This window comes from Tyto alba, unplaced genomic scaffold (assembly GCF_018691265.1).
Source record: "Tyto alba isolate M040663 unplaced genomic scaffold, T.alba_DEE_v4.0 Super-Scaffold_38, whole genome shotgun sequence".
In the NCBI taxonomy this organism is placed as follows: Eukaryota; Metazoa; Chordata; class Aves; order Strigiformes; family Tytonidae; genus Tyto; species Tyto alba.
Genome location: NW_024881313.1, coordinates 6,991,469 through 7,005,635, shown reverse-complemented (window position 1 = coordinate 7,005,635; position 14,167 = coordinate 6,991,469). Strand labels below are relative to the sequence as shown.

General features: G+C 41.0%; 1 protein-coding gene across 1 annotated transcript in view; it reads right to left on the bottom strand.

Annotated features, from left to right (window-relative positions):
• Positions 1-14,167, bottom strand: part of RAPGEF5 (Rap guanine nucleotide exchange factor 5) — a 162,835-nt gene that overhangs the window by 20,247 nt on the left and 128,421 nt on the right. The window contains 8 exon segments of the mRNA XM_042802015.1: positions 2,103-2,281; positions 3,493-3,615; positions 5,411-5,472; positions 5,475-5,507; positions 8,204-8,353; positions 11,320-11,398; positions 12,351-12,381; positions 13,153-13,250. Of these exon segments, the coding sequence (XP_042657949.1) occupies positions 2,103-2,281; positions 3,493-3,615; positions 5,411-5,472; positions 5,475-5,507; positions 8,204-8,353; positions 11,320-11,398; positions 12,351-12,381; positions 13,153-13,250 (755 nt within the window).

Here is a 14,167-nt window from a genome sequence, read left to right as displayed (position 1 = left end):
GGGAAAAGTATGTGCCAAGGCCGTAGACTGGAAACATGCCAGCACTTGTACAAGTTTTATAAAGCTTGTACTCATCGCTGTGCACTAACTTGAGATGGTGTATTTCTCACTTCACTCCAGCTGTCTTAAAAGTTAATGCTAACTTTGTTGCTTAGGCTCCCTTTATTACTGAAGTTAGGCAGCTCCCAAAGGTAATTAATTCCAGAACAAGGAAGGTGTCCAGCACAGCCTGGATAAGCAGGCCATTGGATGGGCCCGTTTCTCACAAAGAACTGAAGAGAGAAGGTACATCTTTTACAGTCAGCCACTGCTTGGAAAGCAAGAAGGCTGCTGATGTAATCCATTTATGCTCACCCGATGTTGACCTGTTTCTGTAACTCCTCAGCAAGCTCATTTCTAAAAACATGCTAATTCATTTTCTCTATCAAATCGCTTGTTTTCTAATTGAGACTAGCTCATCAACAGAAGTGTAGGTATCTGTGTTTCAATAACTCTGTCTCTCTTATGTATTGACACACTTGTGTAAAAGCCTTCCATCTTCTGCAGGTGTTCCTCAACAGTGAAGCACACAAATGTTGGACATGAGATCTTAGTGCTGGTGCTCTGCCGACAAGTTGAAAGTCAAGAGACATGGAGGATCCCTGGTTGAATCTGGGAGCAGAGAATAGGGAGCAGCCAGAGCTGCTCACAGGTCCCTACCCCTCTGCCTTAGCCATAAAATATCAGGGCTGCTTGGTTTGTGCCTCATGATGACAGTCCTGTGCTTAGCACAACCTCCTCCAACCCTAACTATTCCCCTTTCATCAACTCTTTCAGAATTGACGAGATACAAAAATGTCTTCTTTTAGAAAGCTGTTTTTCTGATTAAAAAAAGATCCCAAGCAAACTACACACTCACTTATTTGTGTACCCATTATTTCACCATGTACATGCTATGATGATAGGTGCTTCCTCAGTGCACTGGGAGACCCTGTCTACTGTCTACTGACAACTGTATTTAGTCTCCACAACTTTGGCTTTTCACTTAACAGAGATGAAATTAGTTCAAATAGAGCAACATTTTAGTCTGCCGACAAATATATTCCTATTCATGTAGGACAGAGATGAAATTTTTCCTGGAATGTAAATTAATGCTACTGTAGTGCAAGCAAGGCACACAGATCAAGTTTTTGACGTAGTCGGACCAAACTTGGCCATCAATACAGAAGAAAATGAACATATTACTGGACACTGTACAATGTGCACAGTAAATCAAATCACATTTATGACTTACACTAGATTAGATTAAATTAGAAGAATTCATTTCACTAAAGGCACTGCTTCAGCAGAGAACAAGTCCCTTCTATGTAAGTGCCTTGCAAATTAAATCAAACCAGTTGATGAAGGGAACAAATTATACATTTTGCATGAACATGCATATTCAAATATTGCAGAAGACCAACAAGTGGAGATGCAAGAAGAATGGTTGTACATATTCAAATTGCTCCACTACTTTGGTTACTAAAATAAGAGTGATTACAGAGAAGACAACTCTCTGTGTATAGTATGTATCTGTATTCTGTTCCAGGGAATAGAATAAATGCCAACACTACTTAGTAACAGTGTAAGAATAGACCATCAAATCCAGCTGATGAAGCACCCGTCCTCCAATGAACAGATGAGTACTCCAGAGAGGATTACATGGGGCAACAGCTTACTACAGCTACTTTCCTCTCTAGAGGCAGGACTTTCAGGATTGTAACAAAGTTTTTTGGTTTCTGTGTAGTCTTTGGTGAATAACTGTGTTGCTGCTCAAATACTTTTATAATACTGTCCTCAGGTTATCTCTGCTAAGAAAGGAGATATCTCTGCCCATCGGGCATTTTGCAGTTGAGACTGCAGATACTGCAGCTAAGCTGCTGGGAAAGATCTGAGCAGCATATACTGTACCACATCCAGTTTTGGTCAGTGTTATTATTTATGGATGGTTTTATCTAGGTATGCTTACTACACTATTAAAACCTAGGATGACAAAATAGTTTTCTTGCTTTGCTTTTGCAGCTATTTCTCACCAAATAAAGCATGTGAATTCAAGGATTTTTGTTGCAGCTTTAGTCACTTACTGAGCAGCAATCTTGATGAACTTTTTGACTAGTTGTACACGTTTGCAGAGCTGGCTGCAGAGGAGTACCTCAGTGGCAACCCAAAGCTGGACCTCGTTGCATCTTTGAAGCAGAAGACTGAGATTCTCAGTGTTTTCAGCATTGCCCTGTCTGCTGAACGTGAAGTATATCAGCTCTTGCTGGAAGACATCAACAACATTATTAGGGATATAAAAACAATTTAAATGTAAATGAATTATAAATTATTTAGAAGTATGTTTTTGAAACAAGACCTGGTTATAAATGGTTATTTTTTTATTATCCATGAGCCAATCACAAATGATTCAGGGTCCAGGTTTGGCTTAACAAAGTCTAGAGGCTTATTACAGTAGACAGGTGGACTGGAAGTCCTGCAAGACATGCTTTTCTTGTGAGATGTCCTGCAGTTCCACTTCTGGCTACAGCCACATATAGGACTTAAACAATGTGTCTCTTTCTGTATTTCACCACTTCTGTTCCAGTATGAAAAAGCAACCATATCAGACCATTTCAGAATCTGAAAGATTTCCATACAAACTTCTTCCTAAAAATAGCCAAGTTTTCATCAACAGAGGTGTGGGTCTTGATTTCTGTGCAAAAAAAAAAAAAAAAACAAACCACCTCACAAGCTCTAGATTTAGTGTCTGACCTGAATAAAAAACCTGAAATGAAAGATCAAGGAAAGCTTCTGATGAGAAGCAAGGGTCTTTCCCATTTAATTTCTCAGAAAGCCAACATGCCTTTCAGTGTATGATATTTTCAAGTGACATTTTGTACTGTTAACTGTGTATTTTACTCAGCAGCTCACAGCAGAACCTGTCAAAGTCACTGAAACAACCCAATGGGCACTGAAGTGGGCCATTATCCCATTTTATAAAGCTTGCCCAGTATTTTTTATCTCACCGAACTCTAAAAAGAACAGTAATGTGACCCTCTAAATTGCTGAAATTGTGAATTCTTTTGTGGTTAAAGCAATGTCAACGACACCTATTTATGGAGTCTTATATTTACTGGAATATTGTTGAATGCAAAGGACAATTTGCATATACAACATTCACACAGACAGTTTTTAGAGAATAATCATGGTCTTCTACTCTCTTGAGGCAAAGCTCAATAAAACCCAGCAGGTACACAGGGAACAGGAGATGCCCCAGCATAAGGAAGTTACAAACCTTTGAAAAATTTTTTTCATTTCAAGGATTGCATCATATCTCTTTCACCTACTTCAGTGCCACAGCTACTGAGAGCTGCCAAATCAGGCTGTCATGACAGTGAACTGAGCACCAAGGAATACTGACGTTCCAAAATGCATCATAACGGCACAATGCTATATGAGAGTAATATACCTGGAAGTGGCTGTGGTGCTTCTTACCTCATGAATTGCATTGAAAAGGCTCCAGTCAAAGTTTGTTAGTTCTAAGGCAAGATCCCAGGTGTTGATTCCCAAAATTCTCACAGACCTTTGCTGCAACTCCTCATTTTCAGCAAATGGATTCTAAATCAGTAACCAAGAGCAAAAAAATCCTCAGCAGATGCCAAAAGTTCTGCAGTGAAACAACTACTGGATCAAGGTACCAAACAGAGCCAAGTAAGTAATCTTCTCTAAGTGCACTCTGAGGGTTTTTCCCCCCACTAATAATAAATCAAGGAGTTATAGCCTATTTAATAAATAGCTCGAAACAGGAAATGGGTCAATAGGATCAATGATTTGCTACTGGATTTGGCCTCCTCCCTCCCTCTCTCTTACTCTAAACCTTGAATATTAAACACCAACCGAGCAGACAGCATAATGAAAATAAAATCCCTGAAACCATCAGAAAACAAAATCTGAATTAAGACGCCAGGAAATTTTTGTATTATAAGATAAAGGAATCATTCTGCAAACACACCGGATTTAAAATAAATACACACAACTTGCCCACCAATCCACCTTTACAAATTACATAAATCCATATATTTGATGATTAATTTACTCCAAACATAATCACCGACAAACAGTAAAATACTGTGGGTCCTGATTCATAAAAGTTACTCAGCATATTACTGTGGAGTGCACTGGTACTGCTGGTGTTAAGGGTCATTCGACATTTCCATTATTAGCTTGGATTTTCAAAGGTTTGCCTTTCCCTTGGGTTTTTTTACTTTATCAGGCTGAAACTTGGCACATGAACCATCTGCCAAGATGAAAGATTATTCTTATCAGTTAAGCCATTACTTTGGTGTTATATTTCTGACAGTTACAGCAAGTTTTGAGATTTTTATTATGTAACTAATGAAACTAGATTGGCTGTCACCTGTCTGCACTGGGAACCCTGCCTTAATATTCGCATTTTTAAAGGTGGCTAGAATGCCAGAGATAATGGGGGTGACAGATTACAATGATAGTGGCATGTCAGCTCTTCAGGGCACATTGATCCAAGAAAATGTAAATAGACATTTCTCATCCCTAGGATGAATGCACAGATCCTAGCAGTACTGACAACACGTAAAAGTCAGTTGCAATACTGTCCCTGCACTTTCATCAAAACGTCTGCATAATGATCAGAAAACTACTGAAAGAGTAATTCGTTGAGCGCCTGACTGTTCCAGCCTCACTGAGGTTTGGGGAAATCATGGAGGGAGAGAGTTTGCAAGCTTGGTTTTTGAGGACAGAGGGAATGAGAGAGACCTGCTGCCCTTTGACCAGCTTCCCTCCCCAGCACAGCGAGAGGATGGAGACACAGACAGACAGAAGGAAGGGAAGAAGACACACCACCAGTGATATACGCCAGCCACAGAGTGACCACGCAGCTGTCACAACACTGGGGTCACACTGATGCCCAGTAGTTTCGGTAGAACTCACACAACATCTATTTTTACATGTAGCAATGCCATGGGGTTTGTCTATCACCTTATATGATTATGTACCAGCCACTGTAAGTGTTACAGAGACACAAGATGGGGGGAGGAAGAGGGGAGGAGGCAAAAGTCACACAGCCCTGAATAATTCTCATCTCATCCAGTCCTGTACAAGCACAAGTCAGCTTTTCCAGGCTGATCATGATTGAAAGATTTAAGCTGTACAGAAGCTTTGGTCTATTTGAAAATGATGAACAAATTCTATTACTGTTCAGTTAAATAACTGCTGTTAAAGCAATATTTTTTTTTTCAGGTATAGAGCAGCTCAGTAAGCTTTACTAAGGAAGCAAAAAATAAATTCTGTATTGAAAAAGCCCTCTGAAAGGAATGTCGAGGTCTTGAATGAAAGTCAGACAAATAAGAAATGAGAAGGATAAAATGCAGATCCTTACCAAAGAATCAGTCAGATCTTTTCGGTAGACAAACATACGACTGGATGACTCAAAAGATTTGAGATAGCCAAGTCATTCGGTTGTAGTTCATGTTTTTCTGTAAAAACAGAAAACAAAACCAGAAAAGCTTCAGACACAGAGTAAAAGCTGTATATAAATGAGAAAACGTTACAAATATATTTGTAAAGCCACATCAACTTCTTAGAATGTAACTAAGCATCAAATCCTAATCTCTGCACTATTCAGGCACAATAAAGGCAAGATGTCTCTGATGCTGGACTAGAGCACGAAAACTCCCAGCATCTGCTTCCAACCTGGACTTCACATAGGATAGAACAGAAAGAAACCCTTAAATCACCTAGCCTAACCTCCTGTGCACTACAGGATATTTCATTTCAACCCAGTGTATCTGCTGTAAATATAGTGACTTTTGTGAGAGCAAAGCGTCTCAGCCTCCAGAAACTGCACTGGCAGACAAGAGCAGGCGTGGAGATGTCATCAGCAGCCACGGCCATTCGACAGGTAAAGAAGTTTAAAGGATCCCAACACCATAAAATTCACCTCACGGAGCAGAGCTGAAAAGTCCTTTGTAGTACAGTATTTACAGAAACTCCTCTAGATCTCGAGTAATTAATTTAGAACACATGTGAGTAAAAAAAAGCAGGACACACCAAACCAGTAGCAAACAGAAAGGACTTTTTTTTTTTTTTTTTTTTTATTCTCCACTCCAGAGTACTAGTTCAGCAAACTTAGATGAACCAAAGAAAGGTGTGGGAAAAAATAAACCAAAACCCAGAACATAGCTAAAATACTGCCCTGGGAAAACTGTCTCTTCCTCCAGGCTCCAAGTAGTCTTCCAGAGACCCAACACATGAGATTTGCTTACGATGACTGTATAAACGTAGACCCAAAAGCACTACAAGCCTGTTGACAGCTACCTTAGACTTTTCATTGCCTATGAGGAGGGAGCAGGACCAAGAGGAGTCTGAGCATCAAACATCTTTTCAGACTTTTCTCTCTTCTCCATGCTCACACTGACACCAGATACATTTATGTTGAACAACCAGTATGTCTTTTCAAGGTAATTTTGAATTAAAAGAGGTTGCTTGCTCATTTCAGTAGTACAATAAAAATGTGTTCTCCGATGCTCATACTGCTGCCCTCGAAGTGGACGGCAGATGATAGTTCTGAGTCATGCAAATAGCAAAAATAAACCAAAGAAAAAAAATGCGTGGCAGGCTGCTGATTATTGCTCACAGCACAGGAGTGACAATGCATAAGAACAAAGATACTGAAACTGTGGTATCTCCAATTAATTCAGGCAACGTGACTAAATGAAATTTTAAATCAAATTTACAATGGTCATGCACAGATGACAGTCCTATTGTACCTACATTTTAATTATTATTTCTTACTGAACAGACAAGTGGGAACCACTTCTATTCTGTGGCTTTCCTGGGAACCAATGTGGTCTAAAGATAATAGTGTGTTTCATTATTTATGAATTGTTGGTTTTCTTTAGCTAAGTAGGCAGTTACCACTAGATTTATTGCTATCAGAGCAAAATCTGCCCTGCTCTTGAATAGGGGCACAAGACCTGAAAAACAACAGCAGCACAGTGATTTTGCAGTGCTGTAAAATGCACTGGAAGCGAGTCTGGGAACACAGAGGGGTAAAAAGAGTATGCCTGCAAATGACGTAGCCCAGCTAGCCAGGACACCTGCATGTAATAATGCTCCTGCCCGGCCACTCCTTGCCCAGGCTCTCGACAGCCAGAGCAGGGCACCACCCCCCCGCCACCCACATGGTGCCTTGCAAAAAATTGGTTATTTAATTGAGGTTGGTGTGGGGGAGAAAAATGTGACCTTCCACTTGTGAATCAAGTAAATAAACAGAACAAGCCAGCATTTGTGTATACTTCATTTAACTAGGCAAAGAAGTAGCAAGGAGTGCTATATCTCTAAGGGTGCATCCTTTGTCCCAGGGGATCGACACCAACTAATGTTATCTAAGAATGTGGCCAAAATATTCTTCACTCGTAGCTCCTTTCTGTAGATCCAGCTTCACATTTCTATGCATCTAGTCAAATTGCTTCTTTTATATTCCCTAAGAGCCAAAAGACACCACAATGAGGAACACAATCTGATCAATGAGCTTGAGACTTGCCAGACACCAAAGAAAACCTTGGGGGTCTGGCTGCTCCCTAGTATCAGCCCATGAACAGTCTGGTCTTCCTTGAAAAAGACAATAGGCCTTTCTGTTCAATGAGAAACACTAAAATAATAGGCAAAAAAATGTCAGTTGTAAGCAAGACTGCTTACAAAATACTGCTTAGATTGCTCTCAGTGTCTCAGTTCTGCAAATATATGTCTCCCTCCTTTCTGCTGGAGAATATTCATTACCCATGCTGTAAACGAGGCAACAGCCACACATATAGTACTTGTTATTCCCTTTTATATTTTTAAAGCAAACCATGCCTCATTGCCTTCCAAATTAATTAAATGCAAAAGTAGGCGATTCATCTGTGGGGAAAAAATAAAATCTTGCAATACTGCTGGAGACTGAGAGTCCTTTTGCACTCCCTTCTCAGAGAGGAGGTGCCATATCCAATGGTACCCAAGAATAAGCTGTTGCCATGGAAACGACTCTCTGGGAAGCAGCTCCTCATTGTTCCCATGGTCATCCAGCTGTGGGCTTGCACAGGAACAGCTATATCCTTGCACCAGCAAATATCATCCCTCCCTTACGTGATGCACTAAAAGGTAAGTAATCAGATGAAGGGAAGTTATTTACCACCAGAGAACGCGACTGTCACCAGCGCCAGCTCCTCCTCCGGATACTGGATCTTTTCTGCCACAATCTTCAGTATCTCTTGAGCTGAAGTGGATACTTGAGCTTTCACACTGACATAGGAGTGCTCTGTTATATACACGCGGCAGAAAACTGCACAAAGGAAGAAAAACATGCTCAGCAGTGGGCAGAGACACCTGAACAGCGCAGGAGAGAATCTTGCATCCCCGACCAGGGCAATGCCTCGGCTGCCTGGCTCCTGAGCCTGCAGGAAGGGTGGCTGCTGCACCCTGACTCACAGGAACATGAAACTAAGCATAAATGTCACCACTTCCCCCCTTCCCACCACCTCTCCACGGGAAATAAGAGGGGCAAGCAAATGGAAACAGACCCCCACAGCAATACCTATTTAAGACATCTTACCATGCGGATCTGTCACAGACAACTTTCTCTATTGCCTATCTTCTTTGCAAATTCAGCTGTTGCCATCTTTTCTCCCTTCCTTTTAGGGTCATATAAATCACCCTCCTTACAGTATATTTCATATCCGCTGCAGAAATTATTTCAGACCTTCACATGCACCTGGAACGGGCTTCACAAGCCCCGGTCTTCAACTACTCCCGATAGCTTATCTGTCTAGACATCTAAACTACTTGTACTGCCAGAGTATTTTAGTGTCAGAGACTGCCCAAACAGCAACGCAATTAGTTCTGACAACTCTTTCCCTGAATCACTTGCAGCACACATAAAAAGGGACCAGTTTGGAGAAATTCCCTGCGCTCATCGCTTCCACTGAGATCCACAAGTCGGTTCGGCTCTGGGAGGGACATTTCCAGAAATAATGCTCTGGTCAGCTCAGCTAGTACTTTGTTTCTGCTACAAAAAGGGACGCACTCTTGCTTGCCAGAATTTTAGGTTTGCATCTGTTGTCAAATTTGCTGTAGCCAGTTCTTTGAAATACAGCTGCTATACTTAAAAGGGAAGAAACAGAGCTGCAGACTTGCATAAATATTTCAAAACTTACAGCATCTGCTAATAATTGCCACAACTCTTGGGTTCATACTCCCTTCAGTGCTTAATTACTTTCCTTTCCTTCTCTCTAACACTTCTTATTGCAGACAGGCTGCTACCATGTCAGTATAAAACAAAACTTTTCTTCTCCAGAAACATTGCAATTTTTTTATTATTGTTATTGACAGATGTATGTAGCAATAGCTCTTTGCTTGTCCTACAAATCTTCATGGCTTCAGGGCGCTTTCATTAACTGAGACCATGCCAGAAGCAATTAAGAACTCTATCCTCAAGAATATTTTTTTGTGTGTGTGTGTTGTAGTGAAGGAAAAATGAAGATGAGAAGGAAGGAGGAACTCAACATTTAGCCTTGGGGAAGAAAAGTAATTTGATTTTATAATTTTTTCTTAACCTGTCTCTGCTGACAGACAGTAAATCAGATGCTCATCCTATGGCAGAATCTCTCTTCAGAATGGAAATAACTCATGGAAAGATAGAGACATCAAGTTTCACTCTAAATTACTAGGTAGACAAATAAATTTAAAAAAATCTGACAGGAATATTTGGACTCTGTATGCAGAGTGTGACACAACTTGCTTACAGTGAATTTGTTCTAAATATCCTCCTCTCTCTCATTTAGGAGGGGGAGATGACAGCAATGTTAATTTATAACTGGGCTATTGACATCCTTTGTTTAACACTGAACTAAACCAACCCACAGGTCAGTTCCTCCAGCACAACCAGCACACTGGTTTTCCCAAAGCCCCTTCCCCTGACACCTCTGCACCGTCCCATCTGCAGCAGGTATTGGCATGGGCCACGCCATCTCTTCCAGGAGCCCGTGCTGCTCCTCTGTGAGGTGCAGGAGGGAATACCAGTGGGAGCAAGCAGCCATGGGCTGCAAGTCGCCTTGGTGATGCTTACATTAGGGGATAAAATGCCTCCAGTCAAGTCACATGGTGTAGCTCAGACAGACCCATCCTCCACAAACTCCTTTGGTCAGCAGCACTCCACCACACCGACTTAGATGTCCACCCACAGCATCTGCCCCTCCTCTCCCTGACTCCACTTTTGCTATTTCATTCCCTCAATCCCATCATCTTCCATGGCTCATGCTCTCAAGGAGTGAGATAAAAGTAATTTAAGCCAGTCAGGGCCACACAGTCTGTCTCCTCTCTGGTGCCAGTACACCTCCCTCGCCACTCACCTACGAGCTGTGTCCAACTTTTTAAGAAGAATAAGCGTGGGGGTTCTCATCTGGAAATAACATTTTGAGAGGCAGCCCTGATAACATGAACCTCAAATAAATGTATGTCTGAAGCACAGAAGGAGGATATCTATCAGCAGCATGTACTGTGTGGAAAGACTTGGCACTGAAGGAGCTCTGTTTTTATTCTGTCAGAGCTCAGTTTTTATTCTGTCACAAACAAGCACTAAAAATATACTGACTCCAAGCGAACTTCCAGAGTTTTGTTCCCACTGAGAAACGAAGATATACTGTCAAAGGTAGGAGGTCCTTCTGCCTGTTCTCTGCTTGTGTACATGGTGTTATCCTCCTCTCTGCCTCCTTCCTCATACAGACACTACAGGAGGGTGACAGCCTTACCGTGTTATTAGCAGCAACGAAGGGAAATTCCACTTTGAAATGGTTGACGTTAAAGTGAAGTGGCACCCTGCACTCCACACGGAGATGTTTTCAAGGAGAGAAGGAATGAAAGCAGGTTCCCAGAGTTAGCAGATCCTGGCCCATTTCATGTGACAGGTTGATTAATTCACTTTTTGCAACCAAGATCTAGGTCAAGAGACCAAGAGCATGAAATGGAGCAGGAATGACACCTGGTGGGTGGGCTGCCAACCGCCCCGGGAGGCACACAGCTCTGCTGGAGGAACTGGCCAAAACCCCCTTGAGATACCACATCAGTGTTGAACCCTGCAAAGTAGGAGGCCAGAAGGCAACCTTACACAGTTAAATCTTTATTCTTTTGTGGCCCTAAGGTCCTGTTCAGAAGCTGTATGTCAATTAAAAAAAAAAAAAACAAACCTATATTATGCGCAGCACTTGAGAAATAATTTTGCAGTTTTTCCTCCAATCTTTCAATCATACTTACTTTCTTCTGTTTCATTCATGGTTCCTCTGTGCTGCAGCCAGCTCTCCTTTAGACTGAATTGGTGGAAGAAGGTTTTATTCTGTGAGGGGGGAAGGAAAAGAAAAAAGGAGAGACAACAGTGACTCTTTGAATCCCTGCCCTTTACAAAGCAGTAATTCACAAAACAGAGCATTCAGCCCCTACGTCTGGCCAAAAAGGTTTCTGTATAGGAAATCCACCCACCCCTTCTCGGAACAGTAAACTGGGAGTTGCCTTACTAAATAATGGCCAAGGTGGGGATTTTGGAGGAAGCGGGACACACCAAGTCTAAGCAGCCTCCACAATTCAAGGCTCTCTGTAGTCATGTTCAGAGCCTATTTCTTATTCAATTATTCTTATATGTGTTTCTTATGTACCAATCAGCCTATTTAGCAATTTCACTACAATCTCATGTTCTGCCCTCCACATTTCCACAGGAACATTTTAAGCTTATTACACACTTCCACTTCAGCCCAGTAAATTTGATGAGCACAGCAATTCACCTCCGTGCAGTTTGTACACCAACTTTCTCTGGCTGCATCTTCTCCTTCCAGTTAAATAGACAGATTCATGTTATTTTCTTTCTTTCTCCGTCCCTGTCACAACAAATCCCCCCTTTGCTCTGTCCACTTGACATCCATGTCAATGTCTGTGCTCAGCCTGGTTTGCCCAGGGTGCTACATCTCCCCAGCCGAGTGGAGACATGCTCCCAAGCTTCTCCTGAATTCTGACATCTCAGAGCATCTTGTTAAAATGCTAATACTGTCACAGCCACTGCAGCTTAGCTCACACAGCTGATATCCAGGCTGCACTGGCAGGAAAAAAAAAAAAAAAAAAAAAAAAAAATTCCTTAAACAATGTTACAGATCTAACCTCACTGATGTATCCCGTCATGTTTTTGGCCACCAGTCACTTTCATTTGAGAAGCCAAGAAAAGAGAAGAAAGTGGGCAGAGGGGAAGAAAGTGAGATGGTAAATTATCTAGCAACCAGCAACAATCAGGTTTGCATTACCTTTCGGTGAGGCGAATACTCATCTACAGTGCTGAAATGAAAAGGAAAATCCAAATTATTCTTTCCAGCCAAAGCTTAGGAAAATGAAGTTTTAGCTATTAAAAAGTTTACAACATCAGAAAGTTTTTAACATTAACTGATCACTGCAGAATGGCTGCAGAACTCCTTCAGGGAGAGGCGGAGGGCATCTGGCTCAGCCAGAACAATTCCCTGTGACTTGCACAGTGGATGTAGTGAAAAACAATGCTGCCAGCCCGCAAGCTGCCGGAACACACGGACACAGCTCGGGCCTCCTGGGTAAGCAGTCAGGGTCACGGCTCTTTCCACTTCCCCAACGGCCAAACCACAGAAACAAACTCCGTTTGTTGCAAAAGCGCGCCAAGGAAATATCTTTTACAAATACCGTAATTATTACTAAAATAATAACCCTGAGACAACTATTGAAAAGTGATTTGCTTCTCAGTACTGCAGATTGCAGAGAGAATGAGAATGGAGGTACCATCTGAAGTCACACACTGCAACTTCTGAGGGAAATTTTGCCAGCTTTTCCACAAAGTTTCACTCTGCTTGCAAGTCACCCCAGACAAAATTGATGGGAGTGACTGTTGAACCACACACACCACCCAACAAACATCAGTGAAGATTGAATAAGCTAGCTTTACATTAACAAATAAATGATTTGTAAAAATGAATAGAGTACTTGTATCACTCATCACTTTACTGAATTACAGCAAGATGACAACAAAAATAAATTACACTCTAAATAAAAGGACACTCGATGACAAATATAATGAATACTTACTGACGACGATGCATTCCAAGTATCTTCTGAAATTCTTTCAGGTCCTTCTCAAGAATGGGATATTCATACACATCATCTAATACATTCCTGTATATTGTCTACAAAATAAAACAGTATTTTCAAACATCTCATAACTCAAACATAAATCTAAGGCATCACATCAGTGGTCTAAAACAATTCAGGCACTAGCCTACTAAAACAAGTTTCATCATTATATTTATGCAAGACCCATAAGGAGAGAATGTTCCTGTTTAAATTTCTAGATAGGTCAATATTCAGCTTGCCTTTGGAAAAACACTCTTTGTATCATCACCAAGCAAGAGCGCAAAATGTTAACATTCTTTTGTCTACAAATGGGAAGATTTAAAACAACACTTGTGGCTGTTACACGAAATCTGGGTTAGGTCAGAAGAATACATTCTGAAGCATAAGAACACACCACACCATCATCACATATCCAAAATGGTAACAAACAGGTTCATTTGATTAAGACTTTTAAAATAGAAAATGTTCTCCTTCACTTTTCATCATGTTTGCATGCATTTTAAATTGAGTTTATGTCTCTCACAAACAAGTAACAATATAATCCTAGTTGTAAACCAATAAATAAATAAATAATGTTTCTTATTTTTTGGGGAGGCACTGTCTGAATATCATCAATCGGGAACCTCAGTTAAATGTAGAAGACACTACCTCAGACAAGAGGTAGACAAACTGAATTGGCTTTCATGATTGAAACTGTGGGAAATATTTTCTCTATGCTTCTTCAGAATCTACACACAGATCCTTCTCTTTCCCTTCCAGGAGAATGAGGAACAGATGTATGAGCTGAGACATCAGGTTTGCTTGCACCCAATTAACACTCCTACATTCCTAAATTTCAGCACGAATGATTCTAGCCTACAATCCTACATATTGTTTTTACACGTATAACTTCAACCATCAATAACATTACTGCTGTTTAATATTGCATAGAAGCCTCAAGCAAATAAATTGTGTGACAATACACAGTCAC